This window comes from Zootoca vivipara, chromosome 9 (genome assembly GCF_965207765.1).
Source record: "Zootoca vivipara chromosome 9, rZooViv2.hap1.1, whole genome shotgun sequence".
NCBI classification, from domain to species: domain Eukaryota; kingdom Metazoa; phylum Chordata; class Lepidosauria; order Squamata; family Lacertidae; genus Zootoca; species Zootoca vivipara.
In genome coordinates, this window is record NC_142592.1 from 33,862,966 (window position 1) to 33,876,392 (window position 13,427).

At 43.0% G+C, this 13,427-nt stretch overlaps 1 protein-coding gene across 2 annotated transcripts in view; it reads left to right on the plus strand.

Annotated features, from left to right (window-relative positions):
* Positions 1-12,525, plus strand: part of ALX1 (ALX homeobox 1) — a 31,222-nt gene extending 18,697 nt beyond the window's left edge. The window contains exons 4-5 of one of the 2 annotated variants that reach the window (XM_088651804.1): positions 11,035-11,091; positions 11,864-12,525. In XM_088651804.1, the coding sequence (XP_088507930.1) occupies positions 11,035-11,091; positions 11,864-12,184 (378 nt within the window). In that variant the 3' untranslated portion in view covers positions 12,185-12,525. The remainder of the gene's footprint in view (positions 1-11,034; positions 11,092-11,863) is intronic. The other variant, XM_035128564.3, reaches the window with a different exon arrangement.
* Positions 12,526-13,427: the final 902 nt, after the last annotated feature.

Sequence of the window (13,427 nt, forward strand, 5' to 3'; positions counted from 1 at the left end):
AGGGTCACAGGTTCCCCATTCTTCTCCAGGCGTCTAGGCAGTCACTGGGATCCAGTTCATTCATTCATTCATTCATTCATTCATTCATTCATTCATTCATTCATTCATCATCTGTTGACTACTCAGTAGGAAGAGCAGGTGCCCTGTAAACTAGGTCCCAAGATTCTGGGCACCTGGGATATTGCCATCAACCTGCTCAGAGGTGTCCCAGGTGCAAGGAGTTGTGGGACAAATCATTTCCATAACACTTTATCTTCCTACTGAATACTTGGACACTCAAAAATTACATGTCCCATGATCTCTAGTACGTATGATCATCTAGTTTTTTAAAAAATATAATAACATGCTTAACATTCTTAGGAGCTGTACAAAAAATAAAACCAGCTTATAGATGTCAAAACATGAGCTGCTTAAAGTCTCTCAGTCTCTCAGTTGCACTCTGTCTCTGTGTGTTTCCCTCTCTCTGTGTTGTTGGTGTCCATCTCAAGACACACACACACACACACACACACTAATAGACATTGAATGGGGCCACAGAATTCAGAGTTGATGCTGTGATTGCTGTCAAGCATTTAAACACTTGTGATCACAGCAGATCTACTAAATTAATGGGCCTAACTTCATATTAATTCATTTCAGTGAGTCTACTCGGAATAAATCTTAGTTGAATTCCAGTTATTGTTATCTCATTTCCTTTGGGTGGCTTACAAAACCAAAAAGATGTGCAAAAACAATCTCAGCACAAATATCACAGAGTGCAGCATTAAAGAACACCAAAACCAGCATGAGTGAATAACGGTAGATACAGTAATAGCAAATGCAAAGCAATTTGTAGCCAGATCTAAGTACACTAAAAACATATAATTAAGGGCCCTGTGAGAATGTGCTCTTAAGTGAAGACATTCAGGCACAATTTCTGTTATTTTATCTGTTTATGCCTGTGTGTCCATCCTTCCTCCAAGTAGCCAAGCAATAAGTCAGATGGAGAAAAAGGCATGCCAATGGCTACCTGGTAAATGTTGTGGCATAGGAGAGAGTGGAATCCAGAGTTCCTCTCAGGAATGGCTGAAGGAACTGGAAGGGAGCCATAGCTCTATGGTAGAGCATCTGCTTTGCATGTAGAAGGTGCCAGCTTCAATCTCCAGCATCTCCAGGTAGGGCTGGGAGAGACTCCTGTCTGAAGCCCTGGAGAGCAACTGCCAGGCAATGTAGACAGTACAGAGCTGGATGGACCAGTGGTCAGAGGCAGTTTCCGGTGTTCTCAAGGAATTTTTGCTTGAGTCTAGGAAACATGGGTGGTTACAGAGAATCAAAAGTGGGGGAGGAGAAGCTGAGTCCAGAATCTCTGAGTTTAGCAAGGGGTTGCAGCAGTGGGAGCTCTAGATCCATCTAGGCAGATTTTTCAGAGTAGCACAGCCAACAGCAGCATATTTCACTTAGATCACCACAGCAAAGTCAGTGGTTTGCTGATCCTCATCATGACATGCCTTTGTATTTAGCTATTTCTAAAAAAATATTTAGATCCTGCAGTGCCCTGGCCTAAACGTGATCTTCAAGGTAGCCTGATGCCATTAGTCTAGCTCAATATTGTCTGAAGGGACGCAGGCGGCACTGTGGCCTAAACCACTGAGCCTCTTGAGCTTGCCGATCAGAAGGTCAGCAGTTCGAATCCATGCGATAGGGTGAGCTCCTGTTGCTTTGTCCCAGCTCCTGCCAACCTAGCAGTTCGAAAGCACACCAGCATGAGTAGATAAATGGGAATCGCTGTGATGGGAATGTAAATGGTGTTTCTGTGCCCTCTGGCACTCATCATGATGTTCTGTGCACCAGAAGCAGTTTGGTTATGCTGCCACATGACCCGGAAAGCTTTCTGCAGACAAATAGCAGCTCCCTCACCTTGAAAGCGGAGGTGAATGCTGCATCCCATAGTCAAATTCGACTGGATTTAACCATCTAGAAGTCCTTTACCTTTTACCTAATATTGCCTACACTGCCTGGTAGTGGCTCTCCATGATTTCAGGCAAGTGTTTCTTCCAACCCTACTTGGAGACCCCTGGGATTGAACCTGGACCTTCTGCTTGCAAGGAAGATGCTTACCACCGTGTGATGGCCCTTCCCTATTTCCTGGTATCCCGATCTTCCCAGGTCCTCAAGTATACATGCAGCCTCCATGGATGCTAAAGGTTCCCCACTGCCAAAGAGACTGGGAGGAATGTGCAACCTGGGATGTCAGGCTAGATCCATGATCCTGCAGCCCAGTTGCACCAGCTGTTTGCTATTCCTTCCAGTAAGCCTGAATAGGTCTTGTGTCACACACAGGGATGTCACAGGGCATGACTTTCTTCGTAGTGGATGCTGATAAGAACTCCATTTTGACTTGTCCAAAGGGTCCCATTAGGAACAAGGTGTTGAATTGCTGGAACCTCTCCAGCATTTAGCTGCATGATGTGATTTCATGGTAAGGGTATTGAACTAAGTAGTGATGGGGTGGCGAGAGAACTACTTGTACTACCTTGAGCTCTTTGGAGGAAAAACTGGATGGAAAAAACAATGATAAGTAGATCTTAAAGAAAAACGCACTGAGAAAGGTAGGTGTCAGCAGCTGGAGGAACCTGGGCCAAGTCTCCCTCACTGAGAGATACCCCAGAGGCAAAGGCGTTGTGACGAAATGGGCATTAGCAAGTGACTGGAGGAAGGTAGAATTTGAGCTGCTGCTCTTACTCCTGTTCAAAGTGGCGAAAGTAAGAAGATGGCATCTCCCCTGAAAAGGGCAAACAAAACGGAATAGCTGGCTTTGTGTCATCAGAGATTGGGAAACATGCTCACCTACCGGTAGTTGATGTGCACTGGAGGAAAGGCTGCAGCTCAGCAAAAGAGCACATGCCTTGAAGTACAGTGGTACCTTGGTTTATGAACACAATTGGTTCCGGAAGTCTGTTCATAAACTGAAGCGTTCATAAACTGAAGTGAACTTTCCCATTGAAAGTAATGGAAAGTGGATTAATCCGTTCCAGACGGGTCCGTGGAGTACTCAACCTGAAGCGTACTTAACCCGAAGCATGGGTGTAACTGGTTCCGGAAGTCTGTTCATAAACTGAAGCGAACTTTCCCATTGAAAGTAATGGAAAGTGGATTAATCTGTTCCAGACGGTCCACGGAGTACTCAACCTGAAGCGTACTTAACCCGAAGCATGGGTGTAATTGGTTCCGGAAGTCTGTTCATAAACTGAAGCGTTTATAAACTGAAGCGAACTTTCCCATTGAAATAAAAAAATTCCTTCAGTAGTACCTTAAAGACCAAGAAGTGTGCATGCACACGAAAGCTCATACCAAAATAAAAACTTAGTTGGTGTGTATCTGAAGAAGTGTGTATCTGAAGAAGTGTGCATGCACATGAAAGCTCATACCAAAATAAAAACTTAGTTGGTCTTTAAGGTGCTACTGAAGGAATTTTTTTATTTTGCTTCGACTCAGACCAACACGGCTACCTACCTGTAACTTTCCCATTGAAAGTAATGGAAAAGTGAATTAATCTGTTCCAGATGGGTCTGCGGCGTTTGTAAACTGAAAATTCGTAAACTGAGGTGTTCATAAACCAAGGTTCCACTGTAAAAGGGCTGAGGATCAGTTTTTTGTGTCTCCAGGTATGGCAGGAAAAGGCTTTGGACTGAAGCCCTGGAGAGTAGCTGCCCATCAGTGTCAACAATATTGAGCTTGGCAGAAGGCATTTTCTTGTCTTTGACGTATTCAGCCAATGGCAAAGTTCCCAACAGTGGGGCAACTTTGGGGGCTCCTGATTCACAAAGCAAGGGTGTGAGGAACTATATAAATCTGCATGTGCTATTTGTTAAACCTTGCATCTTAATTTTACATAGGGGCCCTTTATGACCAGAGCGCACATGGGGGACTTCCATTAGCAATAATCAGAGTTACATGCTCAAATTAAATACTCCATATGGTGCATATTACACACCACATGGCATTTGACTAAAATATGTTTTTGTTCTGCACGAAGCTGACAAATAACCACAGAGGCGCCCCATCCTTCTTGGAACCAACCATTCTGATTTATGTTGACCACAGCCCTTTAGTCTGGGTAGGGTCATACAGTGAATATTTTGCACAGCACTCGTCCCCCGAGACTACTCATATTGCATAACACTTGACTCTGCAAGACACACAGGCTACTATTGTCATTTTAACTTCCAAGTATAATGTGCCTTTGCATCATTAACCCCCCCTTGCAAGTTTTGTTAGGAGACTTGTCTATACACTGAGCATAGGAAGCACCTTATACAGTCAGGCCATTGGTCTGTCTTGTAGCTCAGGGGTTGGGAACCTCCCGTTTGTGTGAGAGAAATGACCTCCCAGGCATCTCCATTTGGCCCATGAAGCCATTTTGGGCAAGTCACAGCCACTTGCTATACATCCGGCATCCTACATGATGGGTTTCAGAGGTTCAAAGAGCAATATAGGGCTCTTTGCAACAGGGCTTTCATACAACCCTGTTCTGAGTTTTGAAGTCCTGACAACCTGGGCATCAAATCACAGTGCGATCTGATGTCATAGTGACATCAGGTATTTGACAGGTGGTGGTAGGGAGATGAACATCTGGCCCATCAGCCAGAAAAGTTTCCCCACCCCTGTTGTAGCTCTTAAGATCCAACCAACCCCCCCCCAATTGCTGCCTATGGGGGATTTCCCTTCTAATGCACCCGGCAGGGATTTTCTTCAGAACAGCCTCAGGGGAGGAAAGGGTTTAATTCCCCCCATTCCTGCTGTGATCCTGCTCATTATTAGTCCTACCCCTCCAACAGCAGATGCTATTTGCATTTTTTCAGTAAATTAAATGTGTGTGTTTAACATCAAGCCTGGCTGGGCCTGATTCCTGGTCAGAAGAATGGCAGAATCTTCAGCCTGTGTCGTACTGAAAGGACCTTTCAGGAGATACAGCATAACATAAATACATGGGGAGGGGTCATACATTTAACCACTAACTTAAGAGGCTGCTTTGGATGAGTGAGATGGAGCCCAGGTGTTCAGGGGCACAGCCTTGTAAACAGTGGCAGAGCCAACAGAATCCAGACTCTGATGTTCGGCAAGCAGAAAGGAGGAAGTAGAAAGGCGTGGCAGCCGATGGCTTAGGTGGCAAAAGCAGTCTGGCAAAGCAAATACATGTAGCACACAGATGCACAGAATAACTGCCCTGGGTTATTTGGTGGAGGGTAGTTAAAAATTTGAATAAACCAATTAAAAATACATTGTATTTAAACAACTTTGACCATGTTGCTCCTATTTCACAGATGGGAAACACTGAGGTACAGCAACATGCAACCATCCTAAGTTCCATTAGTGAATCCACATTAGAGAATTCTTTAAATAAGATATGCAGAATGTTTTCTCTTTACCACTGAGTAACTGCAGCCTCACCCTATGTTCCTCCTGCCTTCTCTCCCCCCAACCCCTTTCTTGATGGGGTCTCTCCCTCTTCCAGTTGGAGCAGCCTGGGAGACGCAGAGAGAACTAGGATCTGATTTATATTTAGCAATTAGGCTTTGTGAAGAAAAACCCAGAACAACAAGAAGAACAACAAAGCTTACCTACCATGTTAAGAATTGGAGTGGATATTCCTTCATTTTTTTAATTAAAATAACCTTTATTGAATTTAAAATAATTATAAAACAAAACAGTCAACTAAAATTCCAACAAAAAATACACAACAACCAAAAAAAATACAAATAATCATAAACATTCAAATAAAACTTATCCTATCTTCTGCCATATTTTTCGGTCTAGCTTCTACATCTTCATTTCAATATCCATATTCATATCATCTTATCCCGATTGACTTCCCCTTCTCTTCCTCCCTGGCTTCAAAGTTTTTAACTTTCCCACTGCATCCATTTGCTTTCCTCTTGGGAATTCTACAAAATATTCGTTTTAAACCCAAGTTCTTGCAGATATATTCCAAATTTTTCCCAATTGTTATTAAACTTTTTATTTGAACCACCCCTTATCGAATTTGTCAATTTGGCCAGATCAATATAACTAATTAATTTCTCTTGCCAATCTCTAATCGTAGGGACTCCCTGGGTTTTCCACAATTTAGCGATTAAAATTCTTGCTGCCGCCACGGAATACAGAAATATCTCTTCATCCTTTTTTTTGGAATATTCAAATATTCCTTCATTTATATAGATTTTCTGATCATCTCTCAATTGGTTATGGGACCCTGTTTCAGTTTCCCCTTGGGATTGATGCCCTGCTTGCAACTCCAGTTATCCTGCATTGCTAAATTCTGCAGAGAGAAGAGATCTTCAACATCTTCAAAATCGCCATAGTCGTATCACTGTCAACATTTTCAGGAGGCTGCAGCAAAAGCGAAATAAGCAGGAGAAGTTGGCAGTCAGAATACCATTGGGGGTTAAGTGTCTGCTTTGCATTGCATTTTGCACAAATGCTTTGAAAGAGCTATCCGTCCATGTTTAAGGCACTTCAAGAAAAAGGCAGAGAATGCTAACTATTTAAAAGAGGAGAAACTAAGAACACTGCACCGTTCAAGGGCAGATCAGGACTGTATACACATCATACGTTTGAAGCACATTAACCCACCCTCCCCGAATCCTGGGAACTGTAGTCTTCCCACCACAGAGCTATGTTTCTCACACCCTTTGGAAACTACAGTTTCAAGGTTTCTTTGGGGAAGGAAATGTGCTTTAAATGTGTAGTGTGTACATAGCCCCGGTCGAGAGTCTGCAGTGGTAGCAACAAAAAGCGGTTATTGTATCAGCGACATTTTTAAAGGGCCATAGCTGAACAATACTGTTAAATCTGCAGCGTTAAGAATGGAGATAAGCCTCTTTGATGTTAAAAGAGTAGCAGCTAAATTGGACTGGAGATAAGCTTTTTAAAGAGCAGAGAAAGGCCTTTTGTGCCTGCTGGCTTTTGAAGAATAGGCAGAAGTCCCCCCCCCCTATGTTCCTACAGTGGTAAGGTAAGAGATAAGGAAAATGTTACCTGCAAAAGAAAATTCTACCTGCAAAGGAAAATGCTACCTGCTAGGTACCACAGCGCTAAGAGAGAAAATAAACTGATCTTAGTACTGTGGTGCTTAGTGCTAAGACTGGAGTGAAGAGATCCTTAGTGCTTAGATCAGAGATAACCAGGGCTTGGAAACTTTGTTTTTTAAAAAGCCCATCCTTTTACAAAACAAATAGTTCACGTTTATCCAAATTTATAACTTCTTGAAGTTCATAAAAAATTAGTATTCCCCCCCTACACATTCTGAATGTTACAAAGCACTGTGCTGAAGCTCAGGGTTCAAAAGTAAATCTAAACCAAATCTAAACCAAAAAAAGAAGTCTGACCGACAGAATGGCAACAGATGACGCTTTCCCCATAACTGTATTTTCATACTAGAAAAGACTTATCCTGTTTAATTTCTGTCTTTCAGACAGCTGTTAAAAGCTTTGTTCCTGTTCATTTGCTTTGTTCCTGTACTTGTGCTTTTTGCTGCAAGCTGTTGGAAGTCAACTTTGTTCAACTGAACTAATTCATTCCAAGGGCTGGAGATAACAGATCTCTGCACCCGACAGGCCAAATTCAGAAGCCTAACTAGTATAAGTTTGCTAGTGTTTGCCTATTTATATTGTCCACTAGCAAATATATCAATTAGCGCTAAAGAAATTGTAGTTGATTTAACCGAATAAGGCTGCAATCCTTATATCCACTTACCTGGAGAAAGCCCAGTTGAATTCAATGGGACTTGCTTCTGGGTTGGCATGCATAAGATTGCTCTGATCAAATGCATCTAAATAAATGTGCAAGTTACCACAACGTAGGTGGCCATCTGAGATACTGAAGGAGGTGATAATTTACTAGCTAATAAGAAAAATGACCACCTTGTCAAAAGAAAAAACAAAACCATCTTTAATATTTTTCTGTTTCATTGCTGTTATCGTAACACACAGGAGTCAAAACAGCTTCAAAAATTAATATGTGCCCTCACAGATTAAAGTTACCTCTGTCTATTAATCAACTAAAATTGTAGTTGATTAATGTGTTTGCTAATCTGATTGAATCTTACAGTGCTTCTACCCCCACCCACCCCCACTGCCACTCACACACATGTACTATAGTAAGGAAAAAATATTGAAGGGTTCTTTAGTGATTTCACAGTAACCACAAGAGCAAAACTCAAGATGTTTGTGATGTTAACAGAAACCAGAGATGAGATCTATGTATAGGCTTATTCAGAATCGCCTTGAATTGCCTTTTATATACTACACAGATCACAGGAAAAATATTTTCTTTAAATTCAAGTACTGTCTCCTTTCTGCCCTACATTCCAGGAGAGGCACTGATGTTTTCTACGTATTGTAAAACAGGGCTGTATTTATTTTTAAAATTCCAATATATATTTTACACTTAGGAGTTTATTTAGAGAAACTTAACAGCATATATCTTGTTAAACAGTCAACCTGCTGCAAATCTTTACCCATCCACTTAAAATAAAGAATTGCTAGTTTGAGGAACAGAGAATGAGGCTTTTAAGTGGTGCTGTGAAACAGACAGGATGACAACTTTTAAAGTTGCATCATGCTCACAAACCAAGCAAATTTATGATTCCGTTTCCCTCAAGTAAAGAAAAGCTAAACAACCTACTTGCCAGCTTTATAAATTTTCAGTTTTATTTGCTTGACATGACTTTTGTGGTTAAATTCTAGCATTTCAAGACAAATTAAAGGGATAGGCAGATGATGAAACATGGGAAAGCATTTGCCTGGCTGCACTTAAAGCATGCGTTGCTACAGGAACTTCTGGCTCTTTAAGGATTTAGTCCCCTTTTACTTTGGCATGAAAATAATTTGGTCCACTGATCCATTTTCTTTCCTTTTAATCCTCCCCTCGTATGCTTCCAACATCATCCCATTGTTCCTTGGCACTCCAAGTATCCCGCTTGACAAAAACCTGGCATGCAACATTGCTGGAGGAATCGCGTCATAATGAACCTAGGAGAGCTGCTTTTACATCACGTTGGGCCAATGGTCCAATTTGTTCAGAGTTGTCTACACTGACTGACATCTCCAGGCAGGGCTGGGAATGTTGTCGTTGTCCCCACCCCCACCCCAATGTGAAATCCTTAGAGCCACTGCCGGTCAGGATAAAACAAAAACAAAAAACCAGGTTAAATAATGCTAGATGGACCTGTGGGCTGTTCATATGAGACTGCAAATATCAAACGTCAAAAGCTTCCCGAAACAGGATCCGTAAAGCTCTACACCTGTGCTTTGGAATTCCCAATTATGCCAGAACATTCAGACTTTGGTCTTTCGAATTCCAGTAGTGCTGTGTGCCTCTTGCCTTCCGTTCTGCTTAATTCACTATGTCATAGTTGCAATGCCCTAGAGAGACCCTTCGGTTTAGCGCCCAGTGTGGTGGAGCTGGTCATACTGCCCTAATGCCTCCAAAGCCCCTATGAATGGGCAGTGGTATGTGTGCAGAGGCCACCTCACCTTTAGCTAAATATGTTGGGGGGGGCACTCCTCCTTTGTGTGGGAGTCTAGGAGGGCGATAGAATTTGGTGCTTCTAAGGTGACCCTGGCTTGGAATTTTGTCCCCCCCCCGACAATCTGCAAAAACAAAGGCCTGAGGGCATATTTGTCCTGCCACAACTGTAATGAATCTGCGTCGTTTTGCTTTTTTAGACAAAATGATTTGGCATTCCTCCCACCCCCTCCGTCCCCATTCACTCTGTGGTCCAGGGCTGGGTCTGAGGCCAGATCAGAGTGATAAGCTTTCCCTTCGCAGCTCTTCTTGAACTTTTACAGCTTGCACCTCCATGCAGAGTTCAGAATATAAGGTTGCAGCTGCACACATACCTAACTTTTTGAGCTAAGGAATGAGGCCCCTTTCATAGGCACACTCACTAGGAAAATAACGGGTAAGAACCGTTGCAAACATCCACCCGGGGAAAAAATGGTAGAAGGCATTTAGCTCCTCATAAAGCAAAAATTAAACTTGGAGAGGATTTGACGCAGCAGTAAAGCACACACTATTTCTCTTTCATATATCCTTTTAACACACACACACACACACACACACACACACACACACACACACACAGTATATATATGAGGAAGGGCTCTTAATTTTTTTTCCTTTTACTTTCTATTAAAAGCAAATCAGATTGATGAAATAAAATGCCCATGGACTCTCAGAATGTATTTCACTTTACACTTGCTTTCTTCATATGATGAAACAGAAGTCCTCCACATTGGCCTGGCAAATCCCACAAAATTACAGCTCATGGTGTTTTCAGTTTGGGGAGTGCTTGAATGTTGGTGCATATGCATGCACACACGTTCTCATCGGCCTAATTTTATTTAGAAAATAACAAGTTTGAACCCTCACCCAGCCCTGAAGTCCATGGGGGTCATCTTGGGTCAGTTACTATATCTCAGTCTAGCCTACTTTATAAGGTTGTTGTGAGATAAAGCAGGGTGGGTAGTGGGGACACATGCATCTCTTGTTCATTTGAGGAAAGGTCAGATAGAAACATCATTAAGGAATAGTAATAGGAGTGGAACGTGGACACGTGCAAGACAGGATGGAAATGTGAAACTGGAATTTTGGTATGGAGGGGAAGGGGATGAATTGGTTCCCCAGGAGCTGTGCCCATAGGAGTGACTGGTATTCCAGGAAGCAGAGCATTAACGCTAAACAGAATCACAGCACTAGTTCAATTGGATGAGGAAAGCCATCAGAAGCATCAATATCATGTTCGAGAGCAACATTGCTAAATTGTTTTATTTTTGTTTTGCATGTCAAAAAGCAGCAGCAGCAGCAGTAGAAAGGATACACGAGTAATTCTTGTGACATCTCTGCATGCTTACTGTATCATGCACAATTTAGTCAATAAAGATGACTGGCAGAAGGTGCAGGACTGTCCCACAATTTGACATGATAGAGGTTTATAAAATGACAAATGGGGAGGAGAGCACAGACGGAACTTTCTCTCTCTCATAATTCTAGAACTCGGAGTCACCCAAAGAAGTTGACTGGCAGCAGGTTCAGGACAGACAGAAGGAGGTACTTCTTCGCACTGTACATAAGTAGCTTGTGGAACTCACCACCACAAGATGTGTTGATGGCCACTAGGTTAGGCGGCTTTAAAAATTAAGGAAATTCATGGAGCGTACTTCTTACTGGTTGCTGTCTATAGTACCTCCACAGACCTCTGAATATCAGGTGCTGGGACTGATGCCCCGATGCAAAAGTCCAGGGGATCTGTTGGAGACTATTTGAAAAACAAGATGCTCAGATAGATGGCTCTTGATCCAGTTCTTTTTAGGTGCAAAGGGCAGAATTATGCATCTCTTTCATACTGAAAGATGCACAATGAACTTCAACTTCCTGTACATTTGGAACTGCAAGAACAGTTTGGGATGTTGCATGCAGGGGTCCTCTAATTCAGCTGACTTTTGAGCACACATGGCTTATTCCTAGAAGACAACCTGATGCCCATAAATCAGCTTCCATGGACACATTGCTCTCACTGGAGCCAGGTGAAAAGTTGGTTGTCACACAGTCTTGTGATTAAAACCGCAAAAACCCTTTCCCTGGGAACCTATCCCATTTTGATTTTGAACATTTTTGTAGAGGCCATGCAATGTGCAGCTAAACAAGCAAACCCTTTGGATCCCTGTTAGCATCAGGTTTGTCATTTCCACAGAAATAAACGTTCTACAGTTACGTGTGTCACCTGATTGCCCGAAAACGGACCAAACGAAGCAGAAAGCTATGTTAAGGAGGGGTGGCGGCGATTGTGCACATTTAATCTTCTTTGTTTCATATGTTCCAGATTCAGAACAATTTGTGGGCAGGAAATGCAGCGAGCGGTTCGGTGGTGACTTCCTGCATGCTTCCACGGGAGACCTCCTCTTGTATGACCCCTTACTCTCATTCGCCTCGGACAGATTCTGGGTACTCGGGTTTTTCGAACCACCAGAGCCAATTCAGCCATGTTCCCCTCAACAATTTCTTCACTGACTCTTTACTTTCTGGAACCACCAATGGACATGCATTTGAAACCAAGCCGGAATTTGAACGGAGGTCTTCCAGTATTGCAGTTCTACGAATGAAAGCCAAAGAACATACCGCTAACATCTCCTGGGCCATGTAATGTCCTTCTTTTTCAGAGTTCAGGCAAAAGGAAGAAGAAAAAAAAAACACCCGCTCACCATCGTTTCTTATTTCCCATATTTAAAGGACCCAATCGTAAGCTGCTGTGTGAAGAATTGCTACCGATCAGGAGATAGAAAGGAGCCCGCTTAAGCCAGATGCCTGATATGCTATTTAACAATCACATTTTTAAGCATAAACATGTAGGAGGACTCAAAATAGAACCACCATGGGCCAGTCTCCAGAAGCCCTCTTAAAAAATAGCCCAATATGTTGTACTGAGTGGTTGATGAAATATGATTGTAAAACCTGCAAAAAAGAATAAAACCTACTAAAGAAGGACATCTGCTCTATGTTGCTTGGTGTCAATGCTGTGTCAAGGCAGAATTCCTTATTCACAGTATAGCAGGAAGTCTTTGGTGGAAAATGCATTTGTTATGACAGTGCTGCAAGGGAAACATTTTAGCAAGCTGTGTAGGGAGTCCGAGTCCGACCACTTTTGGGGTATATAGGGGGTGCCAGGGCAGGGGCGTACCCAGGATCAAAACTGGGGGGGGGCAAGAGAGGGGGAAGAGAGAGGGAAGGAAGGAGGGAGGGAGGGAAGAGAGAGAAGGAAGGAAGGAAGGGGTGGGTGGGTGGGTGAGAGAGAGAGAAGAGAGAAGGAAGGAAGGAAGGAAGGGGTGAGAGAGAGAGAGAAGGGAGGGAGGGAGGGAGAGAGAAAAAGTAAGAAAGAAAGAGGGGGAAGGAAGGATGGAAGGAAGGAAGGATGGTGCTCCTGTCCACCCCTCCCCCAGCTCAGGCTGCTCCTCCCCCCTCCCACATTCCTATTGCTGGCTGCAGCCGCGGAGGGGGCGGAAACAGCCCGATTTACAAAACCCGCAGCGACTTTTCCCCTTCAGTTTTCAGAGGGGAAAAGTGCGGGTTATGGTCTGTAAAATACGGTAATTTCTTTTTGCTGCCCCTCGCTGGGTACGCTCATGTGCCAGGGATAGAGAGACTCCAGAAAAATCACCTTTCCTTTCATCCATGAGCAGGAGTGTTCTGTGAATCCCATGGGATCTCAGAATTCAACCCATAATTTATTAAGGAATGATACCTTTCTTATTTGTTTTGTACCTTCACCAGTATTAAAAGATACCTCTATGAAGTTGTCCTTAACTATTGGGCATCTTTCTTCGAGTGCAACCCAGACGTGTCTATCCAGAATGATGTCCCGCTAAATTCAATCCTGTTTATGTCTCAGA